Source organism: Loxodonta africana, chromosome 5, assembly GCF_030014295.1.
Source record: "Loxodonta africana isolate mLoxAfr1 chromosome 5, mLoxAfr1.hap2, whole genome shotgun sequence".
NCBI classification, from domain to species: Eukaryota; Metazoa; Chordata; class Mammalia; order Proboscidea; family Elephantidae; genus Loxodonta; species Loxodonta africana.
Window position 1 is genome coordinate 115,980,274 of NC_087346.1, and position 13,512 is coordinate 115,993,785.

Genomic DNA, 13,512 nt, shown 5'->3' on the forward strand with positions numbered 1-13,512 from the left:
AGGATAAAATTATGTTACAGGGTACATGAAATATAAAGATGTAATTAGTGATAACAACAACAAAAGGGGGGAGAGGAGTGGTATGGACGTAGAATTTTCTGCATGTTACTGAAGTTAAGTTGGTACCAACTTACCCTAGTAAATACAAGCTGTTAAATGTAATATTCATGGTAACCACTAAGAAAATACATTAAAAACATACATAAAAGGAAAGGAGAAGGGAACCAAAAAGGCTCACTACAATAAACCAACAAAAGCAAGCAGTAGTAAAAGACAAAGACAAAGAAGGTTTAAAACACACACACACAGACACACAAAATAACAAAATGGCAGAAGTAAGTCACTTCTTATCAGTAATTACAGTGAATGTAAATGGACTAAATGCTCCAAACAAAAGGAAGAGAGTGGCAGAATGGATTAAAAAACATGATCCAACTACATGCTGTTTATAAGAGACACACCTTAAACCCAAGTACACAAATAGGTTGAAAGTGAAAGGATGGAAAAAATATTTCATTCATATAATAACCAAAAGAGAGCTGGGGTGGCGATCTTAATATTAGACAATGTAGACTTTAAGACAAAATCTGTCAGAAGAGATAAAGATGGACATTCTATAGTGATAAGAGTCAATTAATCAAGAATGATTATATATATATACATATATATATACATATATATATATGTGTATATATATATATATGCATCCAGCATCAGAGCATCTAAATATATAAAGCAAACACTGGTAGAATTGAAGGGAGAAATAGATAGTACTACAATCATAGTTGGAGACTACAATACACCACTTTCACTATCGGACAGCACATCTAGAAAGATCAACAAGGAAACAGAGGACCTGAATGACACTATAAACCAACTAGACTTAACAGACATACATAGAACACCCCACCCCAAAACAGCACAATATACATTCTACTCCAGTGCACATAGATCATTTTCCAGGACAGACCACTTTTAGATGGTAAAGAAGTCTTGATAAATTTAAAAAGATTGGGATCATACAAAGTATTTTCTCTGACCCCAATGGAGTGACGCTAGAAATAACAGAAAAAAAATCCTGGAAAATACACAAAGATATGGAAATTAAAGAACACACTATTAAACTACCAATGGGTCAAGGAAGAAATCAAAAGAGAAATCACAAATTTCTTAGAGTCAAATGAAAATGAAAACACAACATACTAAAACTTATGGGATACGGTAAAAGCAGTACTCAGAAGAAAACTTACAGCAACAAATGCCTACATAAAAAAGAAGAAATATCTCAAATTGACAGCCCAACTTGACAACTCCAGGAACTAGAAAGAGAAGAGAAAACTAAGCCTAAGCCTACCAGAAGAAAGGAAATAAGAAAGATTAGACTAGAAATAAAATCAAAAACAGAAAAACAAAAGAGTCGATAAAACCAGAAGTTGACTCTTTGAAAAGATTGATAAAACTGACAAACTTTTAGCTAGACTGAAAAAAGAGAAAGGATGCAAATAACCAAAATAAAAAATAAAAGAGGTGATGTTATGACTGACCAGATAGAAATAAAGAGAATAATGACAGAATATTATGAACCACTGTATGGCAACAAAGTGGAAAACCTAGATGAAGTGGACAAATTCTTAGAAGCACACAACCTACCCAAACTGACTTAAGAGGAAATAGAAAGTCTCAATAGTCCCATAACAAGTGAAGAGATTGAATCTGGATCAAAAAACTCCCCCCCCCAAAAGTCCTTGACCAGATGACTTCCCTGGGGAATTCTACCAAACATTTAGAGAAGAATTGACACCAATACTGTTTAAATTTTTCCAAAAGATAGAGAAGGAAGAAATACTTGTTAGTTCATCTTATGAAGCAAACATAATCCTGATACCCAAACCAGAAAAAGATATCACAAGAAAAGAAATTTCTCTTATGAATATAGATGCAAAAATCTTCAACAAAATACTAGTGGACAGAATTCAACAGTCATATACCATGACCAAGTGGGATTTATTCCAGGAGTGCAGGGATGGTTCAACATTAGAAAAGCAATCATCATAATACACCGCATCAAAGGAAAATAAACACATGATCATCTCTATGGATGCAGAAAAAGCATTTGATAAAATCCAACACTTTTTTTTTATTGTACTTTAGATGAAGGTTTACAGAACAAACTAGTTTCTCATTAAACATTTAGTACACATATTGTTTTATGACATTGATTAACAAACCCACAACATGTCAACACTCTCCCTTCTCAACCCTGGGTTCCCTATTACCAGCTTTCCTGTCCCCTCCTGCCTTCTAGTCCTTGCCTCAAAGCTGGTGTGCCCCTTTAGTCTCATTTTGTTTTATGGGCCTGTCCACTCTTTGGCTGAAGGGTGAACCTCAGGAGTGACTTCATTATTGAGCTGAAGGGGTCTCCGGGGGCCATACTCTCAGGGTTCCTCCAGACTATGTCAGGCCAGCAAGTCTGGTCTTTCTTTTGAGTTAGAATTTTGCTCTACATTTTTCTCCAGCTCTGTCTGGGACCCTCTATTGTGATCCCTGTCAGAGCAATCAGTGGTGGTAGCCGGGCACCATCTAGTTTTACTGGGCTCAGTCTGGTGGAGACCACGGTAAATGTGGTCCATTAGTTCCCAACACTCTTTCTTGATGAAAACTCTGAAGAAGATTGGAATAGAAGGTAAATTCCTCAATATGATTCAAGGCATATATGAAAAGCCAACGGTCAACATTATACTTAATACAGAAAGGCTGACAGCTTTCTTCTTGAAATTGGGAACAAGACAAAGGTGTCTACTCTCACCGCTTCTATTCAATATTGTATAAGAAGTCCTAGCCAGAGCAATAAGACAAGAAAAAGAAAAGGTATTCAGATTGGAAAAGAAGAAGTAAAATTATCTCTATTCATGGATGATATGATCCTATACATAGAAAATTCCAGCATCCGCGAGAAAAATTCTAGAGTTAATCAAGGAATGTAGCAAAGTTGCAGGGTACAAGGTCGACAAACAAAAATTAGTAGGGTTTCAATAAACCAGCAATGAGAAATCTAAAACGGAAATTAGAAAAAGAATTCCATTCATAAAAACATCTAAGAGAATAAAATACCTAGGAATAAATCTAACCAGGGATGTGAAAGACTTATACAATGAAAACCACAAAACAGTGCTGAGATTAAGTAAGACTTAAATAAATGGAAAGATGTTCCATCTTCCAGAAGACTTAATATTGTTAAGATATCAATATTTCCCAAAGCGACCTATAGATTCAATGCAATCCCAATCTAAATTCCAACATCCTTCTTTACAGAAATAGAAAAACTAATCTTCAACTTCATATGGAACAGCAAGAAGCCTCAAATAGCCAAAACAATGTTGAAAGAGAAGAACAAAGTAGGAGGACTCACACTTTCTGATTTTAAAACATACTAGACAGCTTCAGTAACCAAAACAGCCTGGTACTGGTATAACAATGAACACATAGACCAATGGAACAGAACTGAGAGTCTAGAAATAAACTCACATATCTATGGTCAACTGATTTTTGACAAGGGACTAGGTTCATTCGATAGGGGAAAAAAGAGTCTCTTCAATGAATGGTGCTGGGAAAGCTGGATTTCCACATACAGAAAAATGAAACAGGATCCATGTCTCACATCATGCACAAAAACAAATTCAGAATGGATTACAGACCTTAATGTGGAAACTAAAACCATAAATTTTTTAGAAAAACAAGCAGGGGCAAGGCTGTCAGGCTAGCTTTCAACAATGGATTATCTAATATAATAACACAAGTACAAACAGCAACAGACAAAATAAATAAATGGGACCTCATAAAAATTAAAAGCTTTTGTTCATCAAAGATTTTACCAAAAAAGTGAAAAGACAAGCTACCAGCTGGGAGAACATCTTTGGAAACCATGTATATAACAAGAATCTAATAACCAAAATACCTATAAAACCTTGACAACTCAACAACAAAAAGACAAATAACCCAATCATAAAATGGGCAAAGGACCTGAATAGACATTTCACCAAAAGGGACATCTGAATGGCCATCAAACACTGAAAAGATGCTGACCATCATTAGCCAATCAAATCAAAACCACAGTGAGGTACTATTTTACTCCCACTAGGATGGCTAAAGAAAAAAAAAAAAAAACCCAGAAAATAACAATTGTTGGCAAGGATATGGGGAAACTGGAACCTTATCCATTGCTGGTAGGAATGCAAAATGGTACAGCCATTGTGGAAAACAGTGTGGTGGTTCCTCAAAAATCCAAAAATAGAACTACCCTATGACCTGGCAACTCCACTCCTAGGTATACACTCAAAAAACTTGAAAGCAGAGACTCAAAAAGCAACACGGGTACCAGTGTTCATTGCGGTGCTATTCACAATAGCCAAAAGGTTGAAACAACCTAAAATGCCCATCAACAGATAAATGGATAGACAAAATGTTGTACATACATATAATGGAACACTACTAAGCCAGTAGGAGAAATGAAGTCTTGATAGTATGGATGGAGCTTGAAGAAGCCAACTACAAAAGGACAAATATTGTATGTCCTCACATATATAAAAAGAGAAGAAAATGCAGATGTATAGAGAACAAAGTTTATTAGTGGTTGCCAGAAGCAGGAGGGAGGTAGAAAAGGGGGGTTAATGGTGATGGAAAAACCATATTGATTAGGGTAGGGTTGCACAGCCGATTATTGTAATTGCTGTCAATGAGTTGTACACCTATAAAAAGTTATGTAATATATATATTTACAACAACAACAACAAAAAGAGTAGCTGCTGAGGCTGCTTATTTACAACGGAACACCTCAGGGAACTTGGTTCCTTGGTTTAAAGGTTCAGGGTCATCATTTCATGGGGCATTCCAGTTTATTGGCCTAACAACGTGTTTAGCGTTTCTGTTCTACCTCCTAGTTTGTTGCATAGTGCCTGGGGTCTTAAAAGCTAAGGATGACAATTGGTATCTATTCACCTGGAGCAACAAGGGAAGAAGAAAGTCATGAATAGGTGGCGGATATGGAATGTGTGGCTAAATGTCTCCATGGACAACTGCCTCCTTTCCCACAAGACCAGAAGAAATGAATGGTGCCCAGCTACCATTACTGAACATTTCGATCAAAGATTCCACAGAAGAATCCTGATCAAAAGGGAGAAAATGTAGAACAGAATTTAAAACTCTCATGGATTCCAGACTTCCTGAAACCGTTAAGGGTGGATGAACCCCTGAAACTACTACCCTGGTTTATAATCTTTAAACCTTAAACAAAAAATGTCCCCCTGAAATCATCTTAAAACCAAGCAATAGTTAAGCTTAACTAGTAAAAAAGGTCTGCCTTGAACATCATGCTCTTTTAAAAACTATATGGGATCAAATTGACAATTTAGATAGGAACCTTAGGGGGCAGTGAGTTTATGTTAATGAGGAGGGAGGAACAGCTCAGAAAAGAAGGGTGAGAATGATTGTACAACTCGAAGAATGTAATCAATGTCACCAAACTGTGTATGTAGAAACTGTTGAATTGGTGTATGTTTTCCTGTGTATATTCTCAACAACAAAGTAAATAAAATTTAGAAGGAAAAAAAAAAGAAGTTGGATTACATTGTGATGATCAGTGTAAAAGAGCCTAAATGCCTAAATTCTCCAAGTTCTTTCATGATATTATAAAATAATGAGCAACCAAAAAAAAAAAAAAATTCAAATAACCCTCCTATGACACTTCAATGTCAAAAGCTGAAGTTCCTAATAAGAGTCAAAGTTTACATCTGAAAAACAACAGAAAATGCTGGCAGGAAATATCTAATGACTATGAGCGCTAGCAGTGGAGGAAAGAATATCTACAAATAATGTCTACCCAAATGACCGAGGCAGCCTGACTCCTTCTGTTTGTGTTTTAGTGCTTTCATTAAAGGTACTTTGTGGGTTGTGGGTGGTTTATGGTTAGTTTTAACCACTGCATCACCAGAGTTCCTTCTGCAAAGATTACAGACTTGCAAACCCTACAGGGCAGTTCTACTCTGTCTGATAGGGTCACTATGAGCCAGAATCGACTCTATGGCAACAGGGAGCGAGGGTCCCCTTACCTAAGCAATGGATACAGTGCCTTCATGCTCGCTGGCCAGGTTTGTGGTATCACGTTACTCTTTGAAACTATTCATGAGCTTTATCACTGCAGTCTCTACTTTTATGATCTATTTTTATTTATGTCTTAACTTATTTCTCTTACTATGGGTTAGAATATGACTCTCAATTTTCAACATTACTTGTATGGGAAAATACTATCTTACTAATGATGATGAAGATACGCTTTCAAAAAACAAAAGAAAATAGAGTAGCCAAAAAGCATGGGTTTGAGGGAGTAAGAGTTGATGAAGAGATACGGAGCTTCTGGTTGAGACAATTTAAAACTTTTGGAAATGGATAGTGGTTATAGCACAACATGGTAAATGTCATAAATGTTACTGAACTGTACAATTAAAATGGTTAAAATGGCAAGCTTTTTGTTATATATATTCAGCACAGTAAGTTAAAAATAACAAAAAACCATGGGCTCCTATTTTTGTAGCAAGATTAACCACATGGCCAGAATTTCACCAGGAAGCCTCTAGGTGGCAGTACAACCACACCAGTTACAAAAACTAACTTTTTGGGGCTCAGTAATAGAAACTTTTCTTGAAAGTTACCATGATTTATCCTAAAACTTGTCTGTCATGAAACAAACCTGATGAGGCAAATTCTGTGTTCCCCTTTTCTGCTTTTCCACCATCATTCTCATCCTCCTGACTGTTCGGTTCAGCTTCCTCAGTGGTTGCCTGAAAAAGAGATTTTTCTCCCTTGAATAAATTGTCCCTTGTAAAAAAAGGTTTTAATAAGGCAAAGTTTTTCTACTTTGATAGAATTTTTCAGACCTACATAGTAGATTCCCTATATAAATTCTTCTTAAAACTTTGACAATTTTATATATTTGGTATTCCAAAACGTCCTACAACAACTATGCATTGCTTCAGTAATCTGAGAACAAAATCAACGTAATTTTACAGTCTTTAATTGAGAGCTAAATGACTCCAGAATGAAGTCCGAAATTCTCCCACTGATATTACAGTAGTTGTTTGATAAAAGTGAATAAAACGTTGAAAGAGAACGTGTTAATGATTACCGTGTTTTTTTTTTTTTTTAGCAGAGTTTCTTGTTGTGAAAGGGGTAAAGTTGATCTTTGTTTTAATGTATATAAAATATTTTATAAATTTTAAAAGATTTTAAAATAAAGGCTAAAATTGGTTTCTGAGTGAAGGTACTATTAAATACTTTATAAAATATCCCCATAAAAAAAAAAATAGGTCCTCTAAAAATTATGGGTTTCGTTCTCCTAAGTATATATTTTTTCCTCATAAAACAAAATTTTTCTCTTAAGTAACCAAACGAAAACATTTTAAAGTTAATGCATTGGGTGAAATGGTCATTAAATTCTTAAAGAAACTTTAAGCAACAAATCTTTCAAGCTTCTGAAAGATTTCACAATAGCATCCAGAGGCAAAAATGTGATTTTTTCTTTTTCTTTTTTTTTGGAGGATGGGGTAGTTTTGAAATCCCCATAACTGGGTACACATTTTCTAATGATGTATAATTGTGTATCAATTCTGGAACAACATAATATTAAACTAAAATGCACTTTAAAAATCTTGGGCAGAAAACAAGCATAACATTTACATTGTTTAATGGGTTTTATAAGCTCTTAATGTATCAATAAGCCTGGGCAGAATCCCATTAAGAGACTTAATGAGAGTCAATAGTTAAACAAACCAAAGTCTATTTTATTATATTATAGTTTCATATGTACATACATACATATATATATAGATTTTTTTTTTTTTGGACATTGTTATAAGAACCACTGACATGTAAAAAGCATCTGAAGATCCACCAGTTTAGCATTACGAAATACTGAGTTGGGCTTTATAATTTAAAGTGCTTCCCCCACTTCTAAGTCAATTGGCAAAATAATTCTATTACGAAAACATTCTGCATCCCACTTTGAAATGTGGCGTCTGGGGTCTTAAATGCTAACAAGCGGCCATCTAAGATGCATCAATTGGTCTCAACCCACCTGGAGCAAAGGAAAAGAAGAACACCAAGGCCACACGACAACTAAGAGCCCAAGAGACAGAAAGGGCCACATGAACCAGAGACCTATATGATCCTGAGACCAGAAGAACTAGTTGGTGTCTGGCCACAATCGATGACTGCCCTGACAGGGAGCACAGTAGAGAACCCCTGAGGGAGCAGGAGATCAGTGGGATACAGACCCCAAATTCTCATAAAAAGACCAAACTTAATGGTCTGACTGAGACCAGAGGAATCCCGGCGGCCATGCTCCCCAGATCTTCTGTTGGCACAGGACAGGAACCATCCCCGAAGACAACTCATCAGACATGAAAGGGACTGGTCAGCGGGTGGGAGAGAGACGCTGATGAAGAGTGAGCTAATTATATCAGGTGGACACTTGAGATTGTGTTGGCAACTCTTGTCTGGAGGGGGGATGGGAGGATAGAGAGAGAGGGAAGCAGGCAAAATTGTCAAGAAAGGAGAGACTGAAAGGGCTGACTCAAGAGGGGGAGAGCAAGTGGGAGTAGGGAGTGAGATGTATGTAAACTTATATGTGACAGACTGATTGGATTTGTAAACGTTCACTTGAAGCTTAATAAAAGTTATTATAAAAAAATAAATAAATAAAATAAAAAATAAAGTGCTTCCCCCTCCCCACCTAGAAATGTTAATACGCGATAGTATTTTTATTTCATGATCTTAATATGTAAAATACTGACAGAAAAGCTGATTTTTAGCTTCCCCCCCAATGGACTTGATTATAGAAACTATCTGAGGTTAGAAAACAAATTTGCAGTTAAATATCGATGAATGATGATGCTCTTGAGAACGCTTGTGTTTCTAATTACTAGAACTAAAACAACTACAAAAACAGGGCCAAAGAGCCCCTCTTGTCCAAAAATGAACAAAAGAAATGAACATATTTTATTAAATCGGAGATGCCATCAATTTACGATGTATTATTTTAAGTACTATGAGAAAGAAAAGACACCATTGCATATGACACACCATTGGTTGTAAGACATATCCAGATTTAGAGATGCTAAAATGTTAGAAATGTGTCATTAGAAATCAATGAAATAATTCATGAGTACCTTTAGAAATAATATATAATGTAAAGGAGACATGATCCTCAAGCATTCCTATAGCCCACTAGTTCATGAAGGAGTACTTCACCAGCACATCACATGCAGTAATATATTACCTACACATGACCATTGGAGAACTAACTTCCAGTCTCAAGAATTCTCACGCTTCTAAATATGTTTCTGTATGGTTCAAATACTGAGCACCAGGATGGCCAATTTATCTTACCTTAAAATGATGCTTTAGAGGTGACATGCTGCCATTTGATATGATAAAATGATAATAACAACAGCAACTAAATAGTCACCACCACCAATATTTACAAAATTACACAAATTTTCACTTAATTCAGAGAGCTGGCTTACAGGGTGGGTACCGTTATCATTTCCTTTATACAAGTGAGCTGGGTCTCTGGGGGGTGCAAATGGTTAACACACTTGCCTGCTAACTGAAGGTCAGAGGCCCGAGTCTCCCCAGAAGTGCCTTGGATGAAAGACCTGGTAATCTACTTCCAAAAAAATCAGCCATTGAAAACCCTGTAGAGCACAGTTCTACTCTGATACACATGGGTTCACCATGAGTCAAAACCTGGTTTTACACAGGTGAGGAAACTGAAGCCTAGGAAGTTCAGTGACTTGCCCAAGCCCATATTGCTAGCAGATGGGGGAGGTGTGAACCCTGCCCCATGCTGGTAGTCTGAATGTTTCATCATCTGGCCTCACAGTCACACCCACCTCCTCCAAGTTGTCCTCAGGCATCTAAGGTCTCTATGGTAAGAAATAATCTAGTACCTGGAAGTGTCAAGTTTACTGCTGTGCCGTGCAGGGAATTACTTAACACAGCCCTTTTAGCTATGCATGGTCTTGTAACTACCACACAGAGATTTGGCGTGACTACGCAAATAAGGTGCTTATGGCCCACCAAGGGGACTGGACAGCTTGCTAACAATGCAAATAAGGTGCATGGCACACTTCTGGAGGTGGGATCATGCAAATAAAGTATACGGAACCCTAACAAATGATTCATCAGTTTTGCCATCCTGCTAGGTTTAAAATAAGCCATCCCAGAGGTGGAAAGTGGGGACCTCACTACCACTAAGAAATAAGAACCAGGAGTGGAGTGCAACATTTGGACTCCGGGTCCCCATGCTGAGACCCTCCTAGACCCGGGAGACAGGGAGAGCTGTATCACTGGGGACAGCATGAAATGGTGAGAAGCAGCGGCAGAAAAACGGCAGCAGCAGAACCAGGAGACCAGTGTGAGACAGTGCAGTGGGCTTCCTGGCCCATAAAGCAAGGTGGCTACAGGGGGTGTGCCAACCCATGGAGCACTAGGGCTGATTGCCTTCAGGCAGTAGGCTTCCTGGTAGAGTGGGTTGCCTCTGGGCACTTGGCAGAGCTAGGCTTGCCAACCCATGGAGTAAGACAGCTGAGTGCCTTCAGGCCGAGGCTTACTGGCAGAGTGGGGTACCCCTGGGCACTTATTGGCAGAGCTAAAGAACTTTGTAACACTTGCCCAAGCAGATCAGAGGCCAGGCTGGCCAAAGAGGCCTGAGGAGTGAGAGGCTGAGAGCCAGGGAGAGGCCTGCCTGTGGCACGGCTGAGAAGGGGCTGTCCTGACCAAAGAACTGTATCCTGAGTCATTCCTGATCCTGAATTGTAACCTATTACTATCCTGATAAACCCCATAATTGTGAGTATTGTCTGTGAGTTGTGTGTGGCCATTGTAACAAATTATTGAACCCAGGAGAGAGTGCTGTGGGAGGGACAACAGGTGTCAGAATCGGCAAAAAGTTTGGAGGATGGAGGTATATTTGACCTTCACTTCATAGGAATCAGCCTTGGGCTGACGTTGATGGTAATTCTCTTCACTCCCCTGGTGAAGGCAGACAAAGAGGTTGGAAGATGCTGTGCTGCCACGTTTTGCACGCTGATATGAATCATTCCCTTTCCCCTCCTCTACCTTTCCCCTTTCATTCTGCAGAAGATGGGAACTCCCTGGAATCTCTCAGCACAGGAGGCGGCCAGGCTAAGTCGCCACTTCCCAGGGTGGCTCAAAATCAGGTTGCCCACAGCCATTCATCCAGCTAAAGGTTTTAGATTCAGCCCAGTTCTGCACAGACCTCGTGCCTCGGGGGCCCCAGTACAGCTTCTGGCATAGAGCCGACACGTAATCCATATTAAGTAAGCAAATGTTATAGGCATTATTTATAGAATGTATACTCTTAAGCGTCGTTAAAATGAATACTCCATCAAAATCAGGCTATTACTGGCAAAATATTCAGGATAAATGAAAAGAAAAAGCAAGCTACAACACATTGTGAATAACATGGGCCCATTTAAAAAAAAAAAAAGATTTACGCGCACTGAGAGGAGAAGGATACATATTTAAAAATATCTTAACAGTATTAATATCTGAGTGGTTGGAGTAATAGGCAGTTTATGTTTTCTCTAGAGTTTTCCATATACTGCAATGTAAATATATATTTTAAAGGCTATATTGTCAAAGCCAGTTTAATTAACTTATGTTTGCATACTCCATACTGAAAGCTGGTTACTTTTGTACTCACATCATTACTTCAGAGGAAATGAGTTAAAAGGTGGCCATTTTAAAACCTGCAGACTCAGAGGTTTGCCTCAAACCAGCCTGCCTTACTGGAAAATGTGCTTTCCGACTCGTGCTTTCCTTTGGTTACAGGGAAACAGAGATGAGGCCTTCCCTTCTCCAACTTGTAACACTTTCTCAAGAATGAAAACAAGTAAATAAAAACAGAGCCCTGGATGTGAATGAATGAAAGCACAGAAAGGGTACGGGGGACCAAGCCAGGCGCTGGCAATCCCTTGACAGAATGAGATCCAACTGGCCTGGGCGCCAGGTTCAGCCTTCAGACAGCGGTGGAGGTGGCAGTTTCTTGGCTTGAGTGGGACACAGTCTAGCCACAAAACCTACCTGCCATCTGGCTGCCTGTTTTAACTAGAATCTTGTGGGTGGACTGGCCCAGAAAGCAACATTGGAAGGTGGACTGGAAATACAAGGTAGGAGGGCAGCACCATCCTGAGACCTGGCGGTGGGCCTACTTCTACCACAGAGGAGATGTGGGAGCCTTAGGTGGATCATATAACCTCTACGTGGCAGGAAGAAGTGATGCCCAAGGCCCTTTCCTGAACTCCTATTCTGTGACTCAGTGATTTCCTGGCTCCAGGGTTGATTAAGCCTGGAAACCTAGTCTCTTCTCTTTGTTCCCTGACACCATGACGCAGGGACCACAGAGCATGAGTTGCTCCTTTCATTTTCATACCTCCAAACACCCCTTGTCCCTGGAAGGAAGAGACCTGCATACACAGTCAGGCTCTCCAAGTCTTAAACTTTTCAAACCAACGACATGAGGCTCTGACTCAGTAAGATGGGCCAGGTATGGTGTGTTTATTTTCCCTCCTGTGTTTTTTCTTGAAGGTCTCTAGACAGTGCACTTTATGCTTGACTGCTAGCTGAAAGGTTGGTAATTTGAGCCCACTGAGTGGTGCTGCAGAAGTAAAGCCCTGGTGATTCATTTCCATTAAGATTATAGCCAAGAAAACCCTATGGAGCAGTTTTATTCTGTAACACATGGGGTTGCCATGAGTTAGAATCAACTCAACAGCAAACAACAACAACAATGTGGTTTCTTGCAGTCTGTAAACTCTTCAGTACCTAAATACCTTTAACAATGTTTAAGAACATTACATCTAACAACTTATAAATACTTCTAGATAGAGAAAAACAGTTTCTAAAGAAATGTTTGTCGACATTTGACATCTGAAAGGAATTTGCAGTCGGTCTCAGCTGTAAAGAAAACAGGACCTACTCAAACGCCTTCGCCCTGTCCGCACTGCAAAATGAATTGTTTCAAGAAAGATCGTCTGTTTCTCTGGATTGGAAAACATTAGTGAAGTACTGGGTTTTCAAGAGGAAGGCTTATAGTTTTATCAAGGGGAAACAAACCGACCCACCTTGTTACTTAGTTTGAGGGAAGCAGAGGAAGTAACTTAGATATCCAATAAAAACTGCCACAAACCTGGTAGGAAGGTGCTGGCCAGCAAGGAGGGTGTGGGCAACGTCATTTGGGATGAGCTGGCAACAGTCGTGGGACAGGGTAATAAAGGGGACAATGAGTCTTGTGTGACTAGGTGGCATGATGAAGCCAGAAGAGGGAAAGAGTAAGCAGTAGAAGAAGCAGAAAGAGCTGTAGGAGGAATCATGTGAGTATCTGGAAGAGTGATTGTCTGCTGGAAAAAGCCGTTCAAATCTGCAGATGTCTTAGAG

At 38.9% G+C, this 13,512-nt stretch overlaps 1 protein-coding gene across 5 annotated transcripts in view; it reads right to left on the reverse strand.

Annotated features, from left to right (window-relative positions):
• The window catches only part of LIMCH1 (LIM and calponin homology domains 1), a 438,226-nt gene that overhangs the window by 41,002 nt on the left and 383,712 nt on the right, over window positions 1–13,512 (reverse strand). For all 5 annotated transcript variants that reach the window (XM_010591430.3, XM_023549843.2, XM_023549840.2 and 2 more), the window contains one exon: window positions 6,743–6,833. In XM_010591430.3, coding sequence (XP_010589732.2) covers window positions 6,743–6,833 — 91 coding nt within the window. The remainder of the gene's footprint in view (window positions 1–6,742; window positions 6,834–13,512) is intronic.